The sequence below is a fragment of the Heteronotia binoei genome, chromosome 4 (assembly GCF_032191835.1).
Source record: "Heteronotia binoei isolate CCM8104 ecotype False Entrance Well chromosome 4, APGP_CSIRO_Hbin_v1, whole genome shotgun sequence".
In the NCBI taxonomy this organism is placed as follows: Eukaryota; Metazoa; Chordata; class Lepidosauria; order Squamata; family Gekkonidae; genus Heteronotia; species Heteronotia binoei.
This window is the reverse complement of record NC_083226.1, coordinates 88029710-88052807: the sequence shown is the minus strand read 5'-3', so window position 1 is coordinate 88052807 and position 23098 is coordinate 88029710. Positions and strand designations below refer to the sequence as shown.

Genomic DNA, 23098 nt, shown 5'->3' with positions numbered 1-23098 from the left:
CAGAAAACAATTCTGCACCATCCTCTATATGACAGCCCTTCAAGTACTTGAAGATGGTGATAATATCGCCTCTCAGTCATCTCCTTTCCAGGCTGAACATACCCAGTTCCTTCAACTTTTTCTTGCAGGATTTGGTCTCCAGACCCCTTGCCATCTTTGTTGCCCTCCTCTGTATCCTTAAATTGTGGTGCCCAAAACTGAACACAGTACTCTAGGTGAGGTCTAACCAGAGCAGAGTAAAGCAATACCATCATTTCACATGATCTGGACATTATACTTCTGTTGATACAGCCCAAAATTACATTTCCCTTTTTAGCCACTATATCACATTGCTGACTCATGCTTAGTGTATGGTCTTCTAAGATCCCTAGATCCTTCTCGCACAAACTACTGCCAGGATAAGTCTCTCCTATCCTATAATTATGCATTTGATTTTTCCTACTAAATGCATAACTTTACATTTATTGTTAAAATTCATTTTATTGGTTTTAGCCCAGTTTTCCAGCCTGTCAAGATCACTCTGTATCTTGACTCTGTTTTCTACCCTATTTACTACCCCTCCCAATTTAGTATCATCTGCAAACTTAATAAGCATTAGGGTTTGTAGAATCTTTCAGGCTCAAGTGCCTGCCTCAACACCCGCCTCACCGAACACAAGAGACACTGTCGCTTGTTTCAGCCAGAAAAATCAGCTGTAGCTGAACATGCACTTCAAGAAGGAGACCACATCATCCACTTTGAAAGAACTGAAGTCCTTTCTACGGCCTCACATTATCATACCCGCCTGAACAGAGAAGCTATTGAGATTTACAAACACCAGCACAACTTTAACAGAAAGGAAGAAGGCATTTCCATCCACCAATCTTGGTATCCAGCTCTGCAAAACACCCTACAGACTATAAATTGCAGAAATTCACAGAACAACCAGCACTTTCCACAGAACAATCAGCACAGTCAACAACCATCTTCCTTTTCTTCACACCCCTTCCAACCCTCCCAGGAATTAACACAGAACAATGGTCACATTCAACAGCCAGTTTCCTTATCACTACCCTTCCAGGAAGCCCCACCAAACAATGGGCACATCTACAAACCTATTGCCCTTTCACCACACCCCCTCCAGCCTAGAAATAGCAGCTCTCCAGCAGCCCTGGCCTCACTCAATGCACAGCAGCCAAGAAGGTCAGAGCGCCTGCTCCGGCTGCAACGCCACTGAGGATGATCTCCGCAGCCGAGAACGAAACATCTGGAAGAAAAACTTTCTCCAGTAGAACACGGCACTTGAGCCCGAAAGATTCTACAAACCCTAATGATGTTACCAGCCATGAAAACCTGAAATCTTTGTTAATAAGCATTCCCTCTGTTCCTTCATCCAGATAATTTATAAAGATGATTATAAACAAAACAGGTCCCGGGACAGATCCCTAAGGCACTCCACTTGTCACTCCTGTGCAAGAGGATGAGAAACCATTCACAAGCAATCTTAAGTCTTTAGAAAACTGTTTATGGACCCACCTTGGCTTCTGTAGGCTCCTCCCATTTTTCCTTCTCATAGGAATCATTTGTGATTGTGACTTCAATATTCTGCTTTTAAAAAGCTTCCATCCCTCTTCAGCTCCCTTCTCCTAAAGTATTTCTGACCATGAGATTCTACCTAGCATAACTTCATTGAAATTTGTTTTCCTGAAGCCCAACATATATGTCTGACTATGTAAAGCTTTTCCCTTCCCCAAATCTGCAAATTCCAAAATCACATGGTCACTACTACCAAGGGTGCCCACTACTTTCACCTTGTCAACCAGTTCTTCCTTTTTGATGAGAATCAAGTCCAAGTCTGCTCTGATTAGACCTTACCTAGACCCTTGTTGCCCTCTCCAGTTTCTGGAAGATGAAGTTGTCAGCAAGACAAGTTAGGAATTTATTTGACCTTTCATTTTTAGTAGAGTTGGACTTCCAACAGATATCCAGAAAATTGAAATCTACCATAACCATTGTGTCCTGTCTCTTTGAGCACATTTGAATCTGTTCTAGGAGTGTCTCATCCAAGTTCTTTGCTTGGCTTGGTGGTCTATAGTAGACCCCCACCATAATATCACTATTATTCTTATTCTTTTATTTTTCCTGGACATTCTTAACTGAACTTCCATGTTCAGATTCACATATCTCCTCACAAGCATATACTTCCTTTACATATAAAGCTACTCCTCCACCTTCCTTATTTGTCTATCCCTTTTGAACAAGTTGTACCTCAGTTTTAATATTCCAATTGTGAGTGTCATCCCACCAGGTTTCAGTAATTCCTATTAGGTCATAGTCCCCTTCCTGTATTAGAACTTCAATTTCCTCCTGCTTGTTTCCCACACTCTGCGAGACATCATTGTAGAGACATCAGAGTCCATGGTTTATGTGCCCTGAGGTTTTCATTTGTGTACTTTACTGCAAGTTATCATATCCTAGCATATGTGTCACTCCCCACAAATCTTTAGTGTTCTTGACAGTTACTGGCATTATACTAGGCTTTGATTTTTTTGTCTCACTCACTCCACAGGATTTAGTTTAAAGCCTTCATTATTAGGTTTGTAAGGCACCAAATACATGTTTTCCCACCTTTGTGAGGTGCAAATCATATCCCGATAGAAGAGCTTCGTCTCAAAAGTGTACACCATGATCCAAAAACCCAAACCTTTCCCAATGATACCATCTACATAGCCAGTGATTTATTTGCAGTATTCTTCTTTTCCTTACTAAGCCACAGCCTTTGACAAACTGAAGTGACAAAATGAAGATAATTAAAAACAGGTAGAGTTACTGATTTATAGGTGAAAAAAATATCAGAAAGAGGGACAGAAGACCTATCCCTATTTGTCATCCTGCCCCAAACCTGTAACTGCCTCCCAAGAGCTCCATATTTTCTCCCTCTTCATTGTTACATCTCAGCTCCTTTATTATTCTCAGTACTTCTCCAATCAAATCTCACTACTTCCTGTATATGTGTTATTTGTTGCTTTAGTCGTTTTATGTGTGTGTCTATTTTAATGGTGTTTTTAATATTTTTGATTGTTCACCACTTTAAAAGTCCTAAGTTGTGAGAAAAAGTGGTATTAAAATTAAATAAATTAATCCCTCTCAGGCAGTAGTTGTCTTTGAAAAAGCATATAATTAAGTAATAGGGGAATTTAAAAAAAATAATCCATGTCAGAAATATGGTCCAGTGAGTATACACCATATCAGTTCTGGTTTTAGGCAAACCCTTAATATTAAACCAGTAACTTCCAGTATTTTTAAGGTTGTGTTCTGGTTTGTGTTCAAGATGCATTTGGTGTAATCCAGCAAGGCAATTCTTGTGTTCTTTGTGTAATAATTCTGGAAAATGTAATTTGTGGATTGCAACTGGAGTGGTTGTTTGTTCTTGGAAGAAATTGTTCAAGTCTGTGTTGTTAACACTGTTACAGATTGGCACTTCCAATTGCAGTTTTTATCAAGCTCAGCAGTGATTGCCTATTATCTTGGCTGAAGTACACAGTTTAAATATTGCTGTCTGCCAGCAACAATTTCCCCTTAATTTAGGAATTCTTACTGAGTCCAGCTGGAAGTAACTAGAGCATTACAGAACCTTCTTCAGCTGTTGGTCTACAAATTCTGTGTTTGCTTCAGAATATATGCCTCTGACAGGCAAAGGAATGAAGATCTTGGGTAAAGATATATATGCCAAGTTAAAGATTGTATGCAATATAAATTACTGAATTAAGCAGACAAGGGGTTCATAATACATCACCATGTAATATAGATATTTTGTAGAAAACCTCCCATCTTTAAGAAAAATGCTTTCAGCTATCTTCAACCAGGATTCATTTGGGGAGTGTCTTTGACAAGAATAGTATGCTTGATTTGGCACTTGAACAATTTTGCAGTATTTTTAGGTCTGCATTGAGGACAGAAAGTAATTGTGTTTAAAAAAAACCAAAACCTCTTTGAAATATTAGAACATTTAATCTCTGTTTAAAACTGTTTTTATAGAGGATTTTTTTAAAAAAAAATCATCTCAGAAACAGCAGTAAAGAATTGTGTGTGTATAAATAGTCATCCAGTTTCACATGGACGGAAAATTGAGTTAACATCACCAGTCTTATGTCCAAGAATACACAAGAGGCATGTTAACATTAGGGCTGTTTTTCAGTTTGTAAATTCAAGCTTAGATTTGATCTGGTTTTTCTATCATGCATCAAATTAGAATCAGCTTAGTTTTCCATCAACAGAGCTGTATACATTTCATATATATCCATGTATGGGGATGCTTGGAAGTACCTGCATGCATACAGATCCATGTGGAAAGTCCAAGGATTATATAATGAATGATCAATGCAAGAACAGAAATCCAGTGATTTGGTCCTTATAGATATTCTATGAGGACCTCCCACATTCTGCTTTTGGTTATATTGGTTTTGGTTAAGTACAACCACTTAACAGAATGAGGAAATAGCAACCAACAACATTAAGATGCTAATAGCTGGGGTGCATTCTTCTTACATATCAGTGTTTTATTAAGGAAAGTGCTAGTTTTCCACTTTTAATAGACTTTTAAAAATAGAGAGAAGAAACTGAAAGATAAAGATTTCAAGTGGAGCTTTGTAAATAATAAAACTAGTGGGGATCATAAGTTAGTAATAGGTTTTCAGATCTGAAGGACTGAAAATGATAATAGCTGGGGATGTGCAAAAAAGGTATTTGGGGGCTTGGTATATTGAAAAAGGTATTTGAGGGAGAGTGGTATATTGAAAAATATCAGTATTTCCCGATATTCCTGAATCTCAGTACTGGCATGGTATTTGTATTTAGTAAATATTCTGGATTCCCAATTTTCTTCAAATCCAGTGGACCCAAGAAAGATTTTTTAAAAAGCATCAGCTGGGGATGTGGGAGCTGAGAGCTGAGGCACCAGAGAGATGCCAGCTATTGATGCTGGGCTGGCTGCTCTTTGCAGCTTAGTTTAAAGCAAAAAGGATCCAGCCCCAGCCAAGGCAGCATGAGGATGTTAGCTCCATATCTCCCTGGCTGATAAATCCAAAAGCTGATCCTGCAAGGAGACTTCTCCCCACAGGCTGTGTTGGGGCTCTGCTGGGCAGCCAGGTTTAAACTGGACTGCCCAACAAAATTGCCCCCATCCTCCATTGTTTCCAGTGGAGAGGGGGAGGCATTTAAAGGGTTCACAGTCCCTTTCAATGTTTTCTCCAGGCTGAGAGTTCACTGTGAAGACTTTTAAAGGGACTGAGAGCCCTTTAAGTGCCCCTTAACTGTGGCTTTCTGGTGGTCCCAAAGAATCCTGAACATTTTTGAGATATTATGGGGAGCCATTTTCAGATAGCTGGATCAGTAGCCCACTTGGCAACTGACTGAGAAAATACTCAATAAATTCCAATAAGGTATTTATTGGGTTTATACCAAGTGCACACCTTTAATATCTGGGGCGATGGCAGGTGATCAAAGAGGGAGGGGGGAAATTTCACAAACATTTAATGCCCCTGAAAAGCAGTCCCTACCCCTAGGTTGTGGGGGGGGGGGGAGTGGGAATATGCTTAAGTGGTTGTCCTGTAGGCTGATGCACTATGTCAAGGGTGGCCCCTAAGCAGTAGCCTTGGGGAAGCTACATCCATTTTCTGCAAACCCTGTGGCTTTGGGAGCCATGTGCCCTGGTGGCTTCATGGCATCTGAAAGGGCAGTAAATAGCACGTGTGGGCTGCTTATCAAACTGCCTCAGTTCTGCTCCAGTGGCTTTAAGCTGGGACCAAGCTGCCATTCTGACTTTGTCTCGAGGGGTCCGCTGGGCCGAGTGAGGACAGGGTTGCTCTGAGGCTGACTGTGTCTGCCTTGGAGCATAAGCCTGCCTGTGGAGGGGAACCCTTGGGGCAAGTTGGGGATGGCAAGAAGAGCTGGAACCAAGGCCATTGTTTTGGAAGTTCCAGTTCTGGCTTTCTTCTCCATGCCCATCTTGTTCTTGATCCCAGTAAGCAGGGTGCCTACCTCTGCTATTCTTATATTGTGCCTGAGTGAGCTGTGTTTCTAAAACAGCGACTTTCTGTTCAGAGACTTGGACATGCTTTAAAGCATTCTCCAGTCTGCATTTGACCTCATGGAGAGTGTGGGTTAGATTTTGTTTGTCTTTTAGGTACTCATGTTTCTCAGCCCTGAACCTTTCTATCTCCTTCTCATAATTACTTAATCTAGCTGTGTCGTCTTCATGAAATATTTCCCTTCTTGCGTAGTCAGCTTTCATTCGACTCTTTTTAACATAAATTTGTCAACTTGGTAGAGATTAGCCTCTAGATCTTTCCAGGTGGTTTTTCTCATGGCTGCTATGCCTAACAACTCCAAGGTGCATATATTGAGACCTGTGATCACATCAGATATGAAATCTTGATTCTCATAATCTGGTTCCCCACTGTCTTTGGGTAATATTATTTTAGATGCTGCTGCTAGGAATTTCTTCCTGGTTAAATATGCAGTAGGGGCCTCATCTGGGCTCTGCACATGGTGGTAGTAGATGTGCCTTATGGTATCCCCATCCCACGTGTAGGATATTACCTCAGCCATCCATTCTAGAGTGGTGATGAGGACGTCAGTGCTGTATCACCTGGACTATCTTTTTCAGGTCTTGGCCGGTTGCGGCCATTTTCAAGACCTGATTCAGTTCCTTGATCGATATACCCGGATACTCCTTGCGGACTTGTGCCATCCACATAATGGAGGTGTCTCAGGTGTATGGGCCAAGAATCTGATGGGCCATTTTAACATCCTCCATCTTCCATCCTCTAGTCTCCTTAACTATTTTAACAGTCTCAGATCCGTCTCCTGCCCTGGTAGTGGTCTTTTTAGTGACTACCAGACAGACTGGGGCTTGGCTTGTTTTGCTTTTATTTACAACTTTTTCGTCCTCGCTTTCTTTGTCTGACAAAAAGTCATAGAGGGCAGGGGCGGAGATGGTTGCTATCATGATCTTTTTAACTTCCAACTTTTTCCTAAGCATAGCTATTTCTTTTTGGCAAGCCTCGTGACTGACCGCATCACGGACCTTCCGATTTTTCTCAGACAGGTACTTGGCAGCGTACTGCAGTTTGCTGACTTGTGCCTGGCTTCCTTCCAATTCTTGTTCTAATGTGGCCACCTGCGTTTGTTCCTGTTGTAAGGCTGGCAGTGTATTTTGTGGGCCAAGGTTAAGGTGTGTTTTTCAAGCTTAAGCTCTTCCACCTTGTCCTTTAATTCCTTGATCTCCCATTTCAGAATATTATTTTCCTCCATAATCTCCTTAACATATATTTCATGTCCTTTATGGAATTGCTCTTTTTCTTGTTTTTGCTGCTTAACTTGTTCCCTGGGCTGCTTAATTATAGCCTGTCCAGCAAGGATATAAACAACCCTCACGATGCAAGATCTCTCTTGCCTGAGCTGATCTTTTTATTAGCACAGTGGTCCTGGAACGTGTCCCGGAAGAATTGGAGGGGGTTGGGATCTGTGAAAGACCCCGACTTCCAAGGGTTGTGACCCTTCTTCACAAGCCACTTCTCTAGCTTGGGAAGCTCCTGTTCTTTCTTAACATGGAATGTCATGGTTTACACTTTAGTTCCTCTCAAAGTTGTTACTTTACTTGCAGGGCTGGTTTTCCTGCACTGTTAGGTGCCTAGCCACAGTCCACCAAAATTAACTGATGCAGGAGCTTTCCCTGGCACTTTCCTGCCTATTGGGGAGCAAAGAACTTGCAGGACACCTCTGTGTGTCTCACAAGTGAAGGAGGGAGTTGCAGGACCTTTCTTAGTCCTCTGCAACACTAACAAATGTGTGTGGCATGGGCTTATGGCCTTCCACACATTGCTGGGCTCCTCAGGAGGGGTTTTTCTCTAGCCTCTGCCTCCAAACCAATCAAAAGTCACTGCCCCTGCACCTTTCCTTAGTGGGGTAGTCCTGAGTTCACCAAAAGGTTTTAAAAGTCTCAGAGCCTGAGCTTTTCCTCAGTTGGCCCTAAGCAAAAAGGAAATTTTTCAGCTGGGAAGAGTAACTATCTCCTCAGACCCGAGACACATTATTAACCCTAAGGGAGAGCTTCTCACTCCTGTCACTAAATTCTCTTAAAGGCACAGCCAAGAGAAAGAACTAGCAGCATATTTCCTGGTGTTCTCTGGCTCTGGGTTGGTTTCTTGGGGGAAAATTGTGCCGTAACACTAAGGTCACTTTCCAATGTGCTTAGCAGACCCAGGGACTTTTTGTGCCCGATACTAAGGTCACTTGCAGTAGCTAATCGCGGACCCCGGGACTTTTGGTGCCTAGGAAAACAACCGTGGCTAGCCTAGGACTTTGCTTGGTGCCTGGGGAGCCAACTCTTGTTGGGTCTCCTCCTGGACTTTTTTCACTGCCCTATGTTGAGGACTCTTGCGCATGAAAGCAGATCCTCGGGACTTATATGAGTGCCTTAAACTGGTCTTGTCCTAGACAGTATAAGGACTTAATGTATGTGCTGCCCAGAATGATCCGTTAACTGCCCAGCTCTACGGTCTTCTATGTGTGTGGGTGCATGTACAGTGAGTGTGCGTGTGTGCACTAAGGTCCAAGTAAAGAGAAAAAAAGGGGAAGGGTTCTCTATCCGATCTTAAACAGTCCTGACCTATCCTGACGTTCCCTCCCCAGACAGACGCATTTAGAAAGGCCTCGGGACGACGGCCGGACTTCACGAGACTCTCCCCTTGCGTTCTAGCCAGGCTCAGTCCTTTTGCAAGGTTTCTGGCTCTCTAGGTGCGGCTGGAGAGTCTGCGCTGAATGATAGAGTGGGAGCAGCCCAACCCAAAATATAGAAATGCTCTCTAGAGCCGTTCACACAGATCACAATCACTCATTCATTCACACAACAGCCTAACTAGCAAGAATTTCTGAATGATCAAATCCCACGTCTGGCTGTCTGAAGACACGCATGTATTCACACAGTCAGGGTTGCCCAATGCTTACTCCACCAATATCTGTAAGCCAAAATGCCCTCAAAACGAGGTTTGGGAATTGTCAGGTGGGTACCTGGCTCACTCAGGATCGTTTTACCTGAGTATACAGGATTAACCTTCCAGAAAGGTAATGCTTAAATAATATTAGGGACTCTAATTAAGTAAAACAATTTAAATTTATTCTAGAAAATATAGGCATACATACAAGACAATGTGCTCATGAAACATACATACAGTCCTAGGAAACATAGAGAGATAGGGGAACACATGGGTAGACAAACAGGGCGATATTTACCTATTGTAGTCTTCAAGAAGGCTCCAATGGCGATGTAAGAGGATGGGGGAAATGGACCCAAAACTGTGGCCAGAATCAGGGATGGTTCTAGACAGCGGAACTGGGGTACTACTAGATGCACACCTGTGGGTAGCTAGTCCACAGATTATAAGGACTTTCTTGAGCCCTTAGGGGATGGGTGGTACAGGGGTGGATGACAGGTGGTCAGCTGGTATGAGACCTCATGAAAAGGGGAGGTTTTGCAGTGACCATAAGGGCTGGACTACTGCGACAACCAATAGAAAGTTCATTGGTGGCACCTAATTGGGTGCTTGCTCTTGACCAATGGACTTGCCTGGATTCTGGATACCTGAGTGAACTTTCAGGTTGAAATGGACCAGGGGGAGGCTCCAAAATGACAGTTGGGGAGAAGAATAGAGAGATTACTTGGGTGGGGAGATGCTTAGAACTATTAGACTTATCTGAAAGGGTGACAATAGAGAGTCAAATCATGGCCTAGGTAACACCCAGTTTACACAAAGGAACTTGGCTCTGGCTGAAGATGGTCTTCCTCTTCTTTAGTCTTCTTTCTGGCACCAGTCTTTGTCCTGAGTTCTGTTGGACAAAGGCTTGAGTGGTCTGGCAGGATCCATGCCTAAGATATGCTTGATTGCCTTATGCAGAAGTTGAAGCAGCTGTTGGATATGGAGTCAGGAAAACAAGATGGATTCTGGTGGTGTTAGCCTTTGGTTCATGGAAACAGGCTGGAAACTGTTTGCCTTTACAGTTCATGGTGGCGTGGCTTCTTCTACTGCAGCGGTCCAAGACTGGGCACACAAGGAACAGCTGGAAGCTCGTCTGTAGTTCTGGCTAACACCCATCCAGAGATGTAGAATGCTGCTGCAAAGCTAAGGCTTATAGTATCCACATAAGCCTTAGCAACCGTGGGCAAAGTCCACTTCTTAGAGCAGATGTGTGCGAGTCAAAACTCCAAGCACCCTGGCAACCATACTGGTGATCACGATGTCCATGTGTATGAAAAGTAGGGGGCTTTTCCTTACAAAGGGTCTGTAAAACAGCTAGGCATTCTGTGCATGCTGATGTGCCAGTGGGGGCTACAAATAAATCATCCAGGCAGTGAGTGATGTGCAGGCAGCCCACGCAATCCTTAACCACCCATTCCAGGAAGATACTGAAGGTTTACAATGTGGCAAAAGCTATTGAGCACCCCATCAGCATCAATGCACAAACTGCTGCCAGATTTGAAACCCAGCAGGCAGAAATCCCCAGGGTAAACAAGCAACAGGTGGAAAGCCAACAGGATATCACACTTGGCTAAGAGGGCCACAAGACCTGATTAAGCTAACTGCTTGATCAAAGGAGGCATACAACACAGGACATAACTCAGGAGCAATGGTGTCATTTACAGAAGCCTTTGGGATGGGGCAGGTGATGAATTAGGCAGAATTCACCTGAAGCCTTCTTAGGTACCACATTGAAATCAGAAACTCGGAGGTTAGGAAGTGGTGGAGCAGTAAATGGGTGAGCCACCCTAGCTGCTTTGCACTCCTTGGCTATCTTGAAGACAACTATGTCTGGCAGGTCCTTTGTGGACTTGAGGTTACCACAGTCCATTGGGACACAAGGGCCCATAAATGGTGTGCAGAATGCTTTGCAAACCCATGCTGAAGATATTTGGCAGTGGCCATGTTAGAGTACATTGTCAGCAGGAATGCCAGTGCCTTAAAAGAAATGGGTTAGTGCCAGGCGCATGTCCAAAATCTGAGTAATTTTAGAACTGTTCAGTTGAAGAAGAGCCTGAGGTTCCAGCAGCACCCAACCTTTCATCTTGTTTTGCTATTAGAGCTGGCAGAGGGTAGAGAACTTCAAAAGGGCATCACCTGCCAATGAATGAGCCTTGAAGACATTCCCCATGTGATTGTCAATATGCCAACCACACGGTTTCCATGGGGGGAGGGGGCTTGCCATGACAGTTGCTGGATGATCTGGACTCTGCTGGGAAATGAGATCATCTTCACCCCGTGGGAGCAGGAGCAGTGGAAGGATCTGGTGACATAATGCAAGACCCCAGACATTCTCATAGCTGTATTAATGTTTGTGATATGCCTTGCAAAAAAGGCTTATTAGCCATAGGGACAGTAAAGTAAAGTAAAGTAAATTTATTTTTATATCCCACCCTCCCCCGCCAAAGGCGGGCTCAGGGCGGCTCACAGACATGGAACACCATGATTAGAATAAAATATAATGTAAACAAGAGTTTAAAATACAATTCAATTATATAAATTAATTGACATAGATAAACAGGTGCTATAAGGTGCTATAGGTCACAATCATACCTAAGATGGCTAGATGGCTACAGGTCAATTTCAATTTAGCCAGATTCTGTCTTAAAGGCAAGCTGAAAGAGAAAGGTTTTGCAAGCCCTGCGGAACTGATTCAGGTCCCGCAGGGCTCGCATCATCTCTGGAAGTTGATTCCACCATCGAGGGGCCATTGCTGAAAAGGCTTGCTCCCTGGTTGTCTTCAGTCTAACTTCTCTTGGCCCAGGGATTTTTAAAAGATTTTGAGAGCTAGATCTCAGTGCTCTCTGGGGGACATACGGGGAGAGGCGGTCCCTAAGGTAGGCAGGTCCTCGGCCATATAGGGCTTTAAAGGTAATGACCAGCACCTTATAGTGAACAGGAGGTGTGGAGGCTCTTCGCCTTTTCCCCTGGAGGTAGTGCCCAGGGTCCTGGCCTGGTGAGAGGTGCCTGAGTGCCATAGAGGGCATCCTTGGGGGCACAACTACTGCCATGTGACCCCATGGGGTTGCCTTATAGCAGTGGCCTTGCTGTGTTTGGCTCCCATGACTAGAGCCCAGTCTTGAGCTTCCTGATAGCAGTGGACAACTTTGGAGACATGGCCAAAAACACAAATGTATCTGTGGCAGTGGACAGAAGATGGTCTGAGTAAGAGTCCAAAACTAGTATGTCTCTCTCCCCACTTATGAATTAACTGCAGACAGAGCAGCCCCTGGAGAAATGCAGACCCTCAATAGCCTCAGCCATTAAATTTGCATTTATTTAAAAAAACCACTGCTAGCTAATTATGGAATTATTAATATTATTAAATGCTACTAACAAACATCAGTTCTTAAAATTACTATGACTTAATAATCATGCACCAGCACTTTATATATCTCATTCATTCATTCATTTGGTAAGTATTATTTGTAGATGACTGGGGAAGGCAATGGCAAACCACCCCATAAAAAGTCTGCCAAGAAAACATCATGATGTGACATCACCCCATGGGTCAGCAACGACTCAGTGCTTGCACAGGGGACTACCTTTACCTTTAATTTCATTTGCTAAGCTTGTTTATTGATTTTGTTTGTACTCCACACACACATCTTGTGTTGCAACAGACTAAATAAACTCTGTAACAAAACCAAGGATGCAGCCTGGCATTGAAAGCCAAGTCAAGGGTGGGGAGTGTGGTTGTTGCAGCCCAATTTTTTTTAAAAAACAGCCACCCTGTAGGGGATCTGCTAAATAAGGCTGGGGGTGCCAGGCAGCAAAAGCAGGATTGCCTCAGGCCTGCTAGATGCTTCTTCCATCAAAACCCTGTATTGTCACGTGGTATGGCAAAAATCAACTGGTGTTAAGAGGCCCTGGAAAGCAATGTGCCCAAGGACCCAGCTACCACACCTTGAAGCCTGGTACTCTCAGGCCCTGCCAGTGCAGCATCCCAGATGCTGTAAACATATTGAAGGAAAAGTTGCTGATGGTGCAAATCTGGACACTCAGAATCTGGACAGATCAAAATGAGGGCTGTTCATACTGGAAAACGTCTGGAACTGTGGTAAACTGTGAGTAAAGGTAAAAGAGCTGCATGTTCTGCTAGATTGAAAAAGCAAGCTGGCTTGCTGCTGAACAGCTGATGCACATGAGCATGTGGGTCAGCTGGAGCTCCCTTTAAGGTCCAATCAGGAACAAAGTAAACTGACAAAGAACAGCTGCTTTTCCTTTTGCTGGGCTGGAGCATGTGGTCACCTTCTGGAGGCACTCCTAGTATGCTCCAAACTCAAGCTGATGATGCCAAACTGAAGACAAGCCAGCTGCAGTGCTGGGCTTAGATAGCCATGGGGCATCACAGCACACACCACTCCAGGCTACCTCTGCTGATGCTGCTGGCCAGCCAATGCGGCCAGTCCCACCCCTCAGAGTCTGCAGGTAGCTTGAGGCTGCAAAACCACACTTCCTTTGCTTTGCCCCCTTCTGGAACCACAATGTACAGCAACCAGTAAGTTGGTGCCATATTTTCGTGAAATGATTACAATGAATATAAAACAATGTCCCTAAAAAGGTTTATACACAGAAGGCTTTTTAAAAATTACTTTACAGATCTATAACTTGTATGAGAATTTAAAATGGCATATATAGGGGAAAAAACTGATCTCCTTTCAGGTGAACAGGTACTAATTTTTTTAAAGGCTATGGGGTATGACAAGTACTCTGCACTCCTGAAAATCATTCTTTTGCTCTGAAAACTGGAGGCAAACATATTAATATGTTTTGGAAGTGAAAACATGTACATTGTATTTCTGTCTATACACTCTTCTACATAGCTGGGCCATGTCTACACATGGAATCAGGTGACAGAATTTTAAAGTGATAGAATAGATGGTACCATTTTAGACTGCAAGTAGAAAGTATCACTTTTTAATGCTTCCAGGTGTAAAAATATTTCTGTGAATAAAAACAAATCAGCAAATCAGGGATAAATGCAGTCTGCTTCCTTCTGTCTAATCCAGTCTGCTCCCTGCTGTGTAAATGTTGTACATGTGGTGAGTCTGTTACTTAGATGAACAGCCAAAAATATAAGCCCCTACCTACAAAGTAGTAAATCCCATTCTACTTTAATCTACTACTGTAGCCATAAAAATAGGGATCCAAGGAAAGCTCAATGACAATTGTAGTATATACCTGCTCTTCTAGCCCCCATCTACCAGTTCTGTTCTTCAATATTTAACAAAAAAACTAAAACAAAGCATAAGAACAAAAGGACTTAAACTTGTTTTATTTAAAAATCCATTAATAACCAGCTTGAATTAAATATGGTCTTGTGGACAAGAAAGGATTATATCTTGATTTTTTATATTCCTTGCAGTGTTCCATCACCTGTGGCAAAGGAATGCAGTCACGGGTAATCCAATGCATGCACAAGATCACAGGAAGGCATGGCAATGAATGTTTTTCATCTGAAAAGCCTGCAGCTTACAGACCTTGTCACCTGCAGCCGTGCAATGAAAAAATTAATGTGAACACAATTACATCTCCTCGCTTAGGTAAGTAACAGCAATAGCATATGGAGGTGATGTTTCTATAACTAAAGTTACAGGAGTAACACCTGTTCTATTCTGGTACTGTAATATACACTAAGCCATATTCATGCATTCTGTTCCCTCAGTTTTCCAAAGAAACAAAACTCTGGACCCACCAGAATTCTTTCATTTCATGCTATGGGTTGTCACTTCCTCCTTATGTCCAGTATTTATGTGACCTCATGTAGTTGTCCCATAGACACTGTGAAGCTTCAGCTCTGTGGGCTGCAGAACTATCCTGAAGTTACAATGAGAAACTCTTGGAATTTTACACTTCATGGAACTACATGTATTTACTATAATTTATAGACTGCTGTACAACAGTGCTTTCATAGCAGTTTATAGTAGTTCAAACATTCATTACAGAAGTGTCATAAAACATCTCAAAATATGTCAAAGAAAATACAGTATAAAATCGGTAGTAATGTTCAGCAGACTCAAGTTGTAAATGCTTGTCAAAAGACTTCTTTCTTGACCTATGCTCAAAGAGATTAGAGTGAAGGAGAATTATCTGTTCTATTGAGATATGTATATTATATAGAATTAATGAGATATACTTTCACATAAGGATTTGATCTGGGACTTTCTGGAATACACTGTATATTTTTTCAGATATTGTTGCTTATCAAAATTCATACAACAATTAACCAATTAATCTCTATCATTTGGCAGCTCTTTTCAGCACTAGTATACACACTACACACTGCTAAAAACTGTGCTTTAACTATGCGTATAGGAAAGAGTTACACCCTTTTCATAAATCAAATTATATATCCATCATATGGTTGAGAATGTGTATCACTTTGGAATCTTTAACATATATATGCATACTAATGTAGCCTTTCGCTTTTGTATTTCTTTACAGCTGCTTTAACATTCAAGTGCCTCGGAGACCAGTGGCCTGTATATTGCAGAGTAATACGAGAGAAGAACCTTTGTCAGGACATGAGGTGGTATCAGCGGTGCTGTGAGACATGCAGAGACTTCTATGCGCAGAAAATGCAACAAAAGAGTTGACCACTGGCAAGCAGCCTGACTAGCACTGAGCTCATCACAGTCACATTATTTATAAACACACAAACAAGCACGCTTCTTCAGACCAAATATCATCAGATTACATGTAATTTAATCAAATTAATTTATTTTTGCCTGCCAAAACATTTTTATTTTGGTTAAATAGCATTTTTTTGTTTTATTCCAGAGTTTCCATAATTAATTTTATATGAATTATTTTGGATACATTTATCAGATTTTAAAAAAATACTATTTTAAATGTTTATATTCAGTAGGGTAATATGCCTTTCCCCCACCCACACCAAAACAGAAAGTACAGTACTGTGTGTAGTTAAATGTGCTAATCCTGATAACTTGAAATCACTGGGATGAGCATGCTTAACTGTCCGTTGCATTGTTCCAAAAACAAGCCATCATGTAATCATGAACTTTTTTTTATTGAAGTGAATAATTTTGCTGTATGCAGAAAATGACTGCTTTATTTTATTATAACTATTGGTGCTCAATGACTGATAATTTTGCAACAGATTTTGGGGTGAGCTATCAACATGGAATAGAAAGTTTTACTAAGGGGTTTCTCTGATATCCAGACTCTACCATGCAATGTAGCTTAACTCTTCCCAGGAATGTGTTCATATGGCAAATGAAAAATGTGATCCAGAACATTTATGCACAGCTACCTGACAACCATTTTTTTAGCCATCACAATAATGGGAATTGCTCCTGGGAAGGTTCCATCAGTGTTCATGTTTTGTATAGATCAGGAATGCATGTAGGCACTATGGCACCCACCAACACTTTTTTTCTGGTGCTTGCTAAGTGTTTTTAGAACATGTGTGGGGCTTTGTCCATCAGGGCTTCTGATTAGCCATTAGAAATCTGATTGGGTGTGCAAATTTTTAAAAAGTTGCTGGCAGCATTTGCCACCACAGCACATGGGTCTTAATGTGACTGAAGGTAAGCTGTGTGTAGGTAAGAAAATATTTTAAAATAATACGCTCATTTAAAAAGGCATCCTGTTAAACAGAGCTTCTGTCTGAAATGTTGAAGAGTTACTGTTAGAATTATGTATGACCTCACTCCCTGACATTTATGATTGGCTTTATTTCTTGTAGCAGCTATTTTATGGTTGCATCCACCACCCTGTGTCAGAATTCAAAAGGTGCTGACAGGCTGAAAAAGGATGGGGACCTCTGGTGTAGATACTATACATTCTCTAGATAAACGCACCTGGGGACTGCTAGGACATCTCACAGGGGTGGGACTAGCTATGTCCTTAGAAATATACTGTAGGAAATGATCTACTGTAATCTACTTAATAATCAAAAGCAGACAAAAATAACAAAATGGGAATTTTAGTCATGTACATGAACACATACTTGAACACAAGTGTTGAATCAATTAAACACTGTAAAGATTTACACTGAATCTCTGTTGCACTGTTTGATGTAGTGTAGAGAAACACCATTCTAGAGTTCATAACAACTGATGAAAGAAGTCTGTACTGTTTTAATATGTCATAAATGTTTCAAATAAGAAATCCATACCTAGCTCTCGGTGCTTGTGAGTGTCCTCATGGCATTTTACAAATGGGAAACATCGTATTACTTAATATGAATTGGATTAAATTTTCAGGTTAGAAAAAAAAATAGAAGTTAATTTTGTGACAAAGTTCTATTTTTTTAAGATCTCTATAAAGATACTGTTTACAGTTTTGTGAAATGTGAACAAGACGGCTAACATTTTCCTTATGAGAAAATATTGTACATGAGTCACGTGATTTTATAACATCAATAAAATATATACAATTGTCTTCATTTTTATATACCCTTGACTCCCACAAATCAAATGAAATGGACAGCATCAAACTGAATATATGAAACTGTTAAATTGGATGATTCTAGGATTCATGGAAAAGGAAGGTATTTCTCATCACCGTTAAACAAGATCCTTTTCTCAAGAGATGAAAAGAGTTGAACCTGAATCACCACAAGGATATTTTCAATGAACATCTGAGATATACGGTACTAGCAATAAAACTGCAATAAAAATTACTAAATTTCACATTGTAAATACCACTGGCACTTTTGTGCCTGCTTGCTACAGGAAATTCTTGTTCCCATTTCCTGTAACCTTCATTAAAATACCAGACACATAAAATGTGTCTGCTTTAGTATATGCAAGGATTCGTAGATATTAAACCAATTGTTTGTGTTTAATGGGAACTTTCCTTACCCTTCAAACGTGTTTGAAAACAAAACCTAGGTTTCTAAAGGCAAGGCAGCAACAGAGTTAATCCTTCCTGATGTGCAGACACTAGCTAATGAGCCTACCTGGCACAAAATAGGGTGAGATATAGTGTCAGGTAGAGAATGGAGGTATCCTTGTTCATCTAATTAATTATAGAAAAGCCAAGTAGCTGCTCTGGGGAACAACAGCTTCCTCTCACTAGTGTGTTCAGGAAACATGGATCTCTCTGCCTTGCCAAACAACAACCATCCTGATAAATTCCTACAGCTAGATGTGAAATCTTTAGCAAAAAAATCAATATTTTTACAAACCTGGCTAACAAATTTCCCAGAAACACATTTTCCAGGGGAACAACAATGGCACAACAGAGTCTATTCACAAGTGAGTAGCTGCAGGAGCAGACTTATTTCTTTACTAAGCTACTATAGAACTAAAAAGTGTGATGCTTTATATCTCATCTTGGAAATCCATTATATGATTCCTTTGCTTGCTATTGCTCCTTTGCTTTTGACTAACTTTGTTCAGTGCAGTCCTTAGCAGAATGATACTAAAGCCATTGAAGTCAATGGGATTAGAAGAGTGCAACTATGTTTAGAATTGTACTGTCAGTATTTCACTGTGTTTATGTGGTAATGATAGCATACTAGGGGGAGGAGGACATTGCCATCTGGAACACTCCACAGAAAATTTTATCAGCAATGCATCTTAAAATTGAGGAATAAAGAAAATGAACCTTCAAAGATGGCTGTGGTTAGTTGCTGCCACCTCTCAAACTATGAATTGGGAGTAAACTGAAGCAGCCAAGTATATGGATAATGCCAAATTATTCAAGAGAACAAAAGAAGGGTACTCAAAAAAATCCTTTAAACTGGATTACTGGCTGATACCATGGTGAATGAGGTTGAATGTAAAATGATAGACACTGAGGCCATAGGTTGCTTTTAAATACATGCTGCTGGGATATAGGATCTCCGACCTGGTGGTTGCTGCCCATAAAATACATACTAGGGATTGGTATGAAAGGGACTGAATCAAGACAGCCAGAATTGTAATTCCCTTCTTAGATCTATGAAGGAAAAGTTAAATAGTTTGCAGCAATTTACTTTAGAAAAAAGTGACTAGGAGGGCATGAAAATGTTTACAAAATTAAGTATGAATGGAGAAAGTAGATGGCGATTTCCCCCTCCCCTCCCATAACACTAGAACTTTCAGAAACCAAGAGAAGTTGATGGGACATAGCTTTCGAAATACAAAAGGAAATTCTTCACTCAATGTGTAACTGGTTTGTGGAATTCGTTGCCATAGGATGTGGTGATAGCCACTAGTTTAGTAGACTTTAAAAAGGGATTAGACAAGTTCATGCAGAACAGGATAATCAACTGCTATTAGCCACAAAGACTAAATGGAATCTCCATGTTTTGAGGGATTAATTCTCTAAAAAGCTGTGCTGGGAGGCATTAGCAAGGGAAAACTTTAGCATTTCTGCCCTTGTTTTAGACTTTCTGATGGCATCTCATTGGTGTGAAACAGGATGCTGGACCATGGGTCAGATCCAGCGTATCTTCTTAAGGGATAAAATAAATGTTTTTAAAAGCAGAGATTATTTGAATGATTACCGGTATGTTCAGTCCATTTGAGTTATGTGTGTATTTTGGTTCCCAGAGCAACACTTGAAGCCTTATCAGACTGATATCTCAGTCTATGATGCCTTTAGGAAATACTTGAATTTAATAATTCCACAGATAGCTTGTGCACAGCTACCACCATTCAGCTCACATCAGCAAGTGTTGTTTTTCCAACACATGCCAATATATGCTGAAGCCTGAAAAAGGAAGTAGAGTACAGTTTTTCTAAGCCTTTACCCTGTAGCTACCATCACTGGAAGTCTTTACGCAGAGTCCGGACAAACACTTGTCAGGGATGTTCTAGGCTGATCCCACATTGAGCAAGGAGATGGACTAGATGACTTCTATGACCCCTTCCAACTCTGTGAGTCTATGATTCTATCCATACACAGGGAAACCTATGTTAAAGCTTAGCTTTCTATTTTTCCCTCCAAGATATACAGGCATCCTTTTCCCCTGCTAGTAAGCTCAGTGGGTTTTAGACATTGGTCTTCGCTTCCCCTCTCTCAACACATGCATTATTAGGTATTTACTATCATTCTGATCTGATTCAGGCATAATAATAATAATAATAATAATAATAATAATAATAATAATAATAATAATAATAATAATAATAATAATAATAATAATTTATTTATATCCCGCCCTCCCTGCCTAGGCAGGCTCAGGGTGGCTAACAACATGTCCATATAATAATTATACAAAACTTTTAAAATCAACATTAGTCTTAAAACCATTCTAATTTACAGTTAACAATAAATTAACAATAACAGTAGGCATTTCTGGTGCTATTCTGTCAGTTAACATGATGGCGAAAGTCACTTAGGCGAAAGTCACTTAGGCGAATCCAGCAGTCCTTCAATCAGCAATCCTCAAAGGCCATCCTGAAAAGGATGGTCTTGCAGGCCATGTGGTTTCATGTAGTTGTCTTTGCAACAAAAATATCAAATTCTTAAACTTTTATTTGTATATGTGGATTTCCAGTAACTCTCTCCAATGCTGACTGGCAAATAAAAAGGAAATCTACATAAATAACTTCCTCCCACACCCACCTCACCCCACACTGCTGTCTTTCGTGTACTGAAAATACTGATGGCATACATTCTAAACTTCCGCATTCTTCTGCAAAAGCATAATTATGATGCATGCCTTCCAACTGTTAGACTACCCACTTCTAAGCATTTATTTGTAGACATTGCAAGTTTAACATCCGGCTGAAAGATAATGCATCAGCAATTTAAATCCCCAGTCCCAGGTAAAAGCAAATATATACATAGGCATTCCCCACTACTTTCACTGATAGTTTAGATCTTATTCCCCATTCAGTTACTTTAGTTACAACACAATAAAACTAATCTTCACTGTTATCTGTCATCATTTGAAAACCTAAACTACAGAGATGGACAAAGAAATCCTAAAAACAGTACAGATTACACAAAAGTGAAGCTGATGTTGTTTCATGAGGGCACAAACACTTAAAAAAGGTCCTGATGTTATAAAAACACTTATAAAAAGGTCTCCAGGCAGGTGAGAGCATTTGCAACTGCAGTTAATTTTACAGTGATTCTGTCAAGTCTAACCAATCACAGTGTGGCATGCTAATATGCCATCTCGACCACATGTGGAAGCAGCCAACCAATGCACACTGATGGTGGCATGCTTCTGATATCACCATACTTCACCCACACATGGAACATAACAAAAGAACATAGGAAAAGCACCACTCTGCAGGCAGGACTGAGGCATCCCCAGCAGAAATCCCCAGTTCTGAGAGATCGGAAGATGGGATTTGAATTCCTTGTTGTATGATACAAACCAACACACAGGGAGAGAGTATTGTCACTCCACCCAAACACCACCACAGTTCATCTGGCAGAGAACATAAGAACATAAGAGAAGCCATGTTAGATCAGGCCAATGGCCCATCCAGTCCAACATTCTGTGTCACACAGCGGCCAAATATACACACACACACACATATATATACACACTGTGGCTAATAGCCACTGATGGACCTGTGTTCCATATTTTTATCTAAACCCCTCTTGAAGGTGGCTATGCTTGTGGCCGCCACCACCTCCTGTGGCAGTAAATTCCACATGTTAATCACCCTTTCGGTGAAGAAGTACCTCCTTTTATCCGTTTTAACCTGTCTGCTCAGCAATTTCATCGAATGCCCATGAGTTCTTGTATTGTGAGAAAGGGAGAAAAGTACTTATTTCTCTACTTTCTCCATCCCATGCATTATCTTGTAAACCTCTATCATGTCACCCCGCAGTCGACGTTTCTCCAAGCTAAAGAGCCCTAAGCGTTTCAACCTTTCTTCATAGGGAAGGTGTTCCAGCCCTTTAATCATTCTAGTTGCCCTTTTCTGAACTTTCTCCAATGCTATAATATCCTTTTTGAGGTCCGGCGACCAGAACTGCACACAGTACTCCAAATGAGACTGCACCATCGATTTATACAGGGGCATTATGATACTGGCTGATTTGTTTTCAATTCCCTTCCTAATAATTCCCAGCATGGCGTTGGCCTTTTTTATTGCAAACGCACACTGTCCTGACATTTTCAGTGAATTATCTACCATGACCCCAAGATCTCTCTCATGGTCAGTCTCTGCCAGTTCACACCCCATCAACTTGTATTTGTAGCTGGGATTCTTGGCCCCAATGTGCATTACTTTGCACTTGGCCACATTGAACCGCATCTGCCACGTTGACACCCACTCACCCAGCCTCAACAGATCCCTTTGGAGTTCCTCACAATCCTCTCTGGTTCTCACCACCCTGAACAATTTAGTGTCATCCGCAAATCTGGCCACTTCACTGCTCACTCCCAACTCTAAATCATTTATGAACAAGTTAAAGAGCATGGGACCCAGTACCAAGCCCTGCGGCACCCCACTGCTTACCGTCCTCCACTGCGAAGACTGCCCATTTATACTCACTCTCTGCTTCCTATTACTCAGCCAGTTTTTGATCCACAAGAGGACCTGTCCTTTTACTCCATGACTCTCAAGCTTTCTAAGGAGCCTTTGATGAGGAACTCTTGATGAGAGATTTCCCACAGAAAGGTCATGGCCTTTCCAAAGAAAGAGTTCTAGTTTTAGGTACATGTGAAATGCCCCTAAGAACAACTTTTTGCGAAGCAAAGGGTATAAAAGCACAAGGGCAGCAGCAAGAGGACACACAGTCACTACACATTTATGAAAACCATATCTGTCAGCTTCCCAATAACTCACTAGGAATAAGAACTGGTATGAGAAACAGGAGTGAATTAGTTCAGATCTCACCAAGGGGAAGGGGGGAATAAAATAAAACCCATTTGTCAGCTACAAGCCAATCAGCAACAAAAATGAAAAAAGCAGGAGTAGAATCTGCACTTTGCACATTAGAGATGAAGCCAGCCACAAACACACATCTGGATATGCTTGGAATCCACCAGAGTTCCTAGTGCTCACACTGTATATATCAGAACAGGAAAGATGGCACAGTGTTGCAGAACAGCATGGGCTTCTTATGCCTGCGGCCTCCTGTTCAAGTCGTACAGATAGCCACGTACTGCATAG

At 41.3% G+C, this 23098-nt stretch overlaps 2 protein-coding genes across 3 annotated transcripts in view; both read left to right on the top strand.

Annotated features, from left to right (window-relative positions):
* The window catches only part of ADAMTS19 (ADAM metallopeptidase with thrombospondin type 1 motif 19), a 248877-nt gene extending 232827 nt beyond the window's left edge, over window positions 1-16050 (top strand). For both annotated transcript variants that reach the window (XM_060235511.1, XM_060235510.1), the window contains exons 22-23: window positions 14425-14602; window positions 15504-16050. In XM_060235511.1, the coding sequence (XP_060091494.1) occupies window positions 14425-14602; window positions 15504-15655 (330 nt within the window). In that variant the 3' untranslated portion in view covers window positions 15656-16050. The remainder of the gene's footprint in view (window positions 1-14424; window positions 14603-15503) is intronic.
* A 2068-nt stretch (window positions 16051-18118) lies between these two features.
* The window catches only part of MINAR2 (membrane integral NOTCH2 associated receptor 2), a 42404-nt gene continuing 37424 nt past the window's right edge, over window positions 18119-23098 (top strand). Inside the window, exon 1 of the mRNA XM_060236418.1 lies at window positions 18119-18283. Within this exon, the coding sequence (XP_060092401.1) occupies window positions 18119-18283 (165 nt within the window). The remainder of the gene's footprint in view (window positions 18284-23098) is intronic.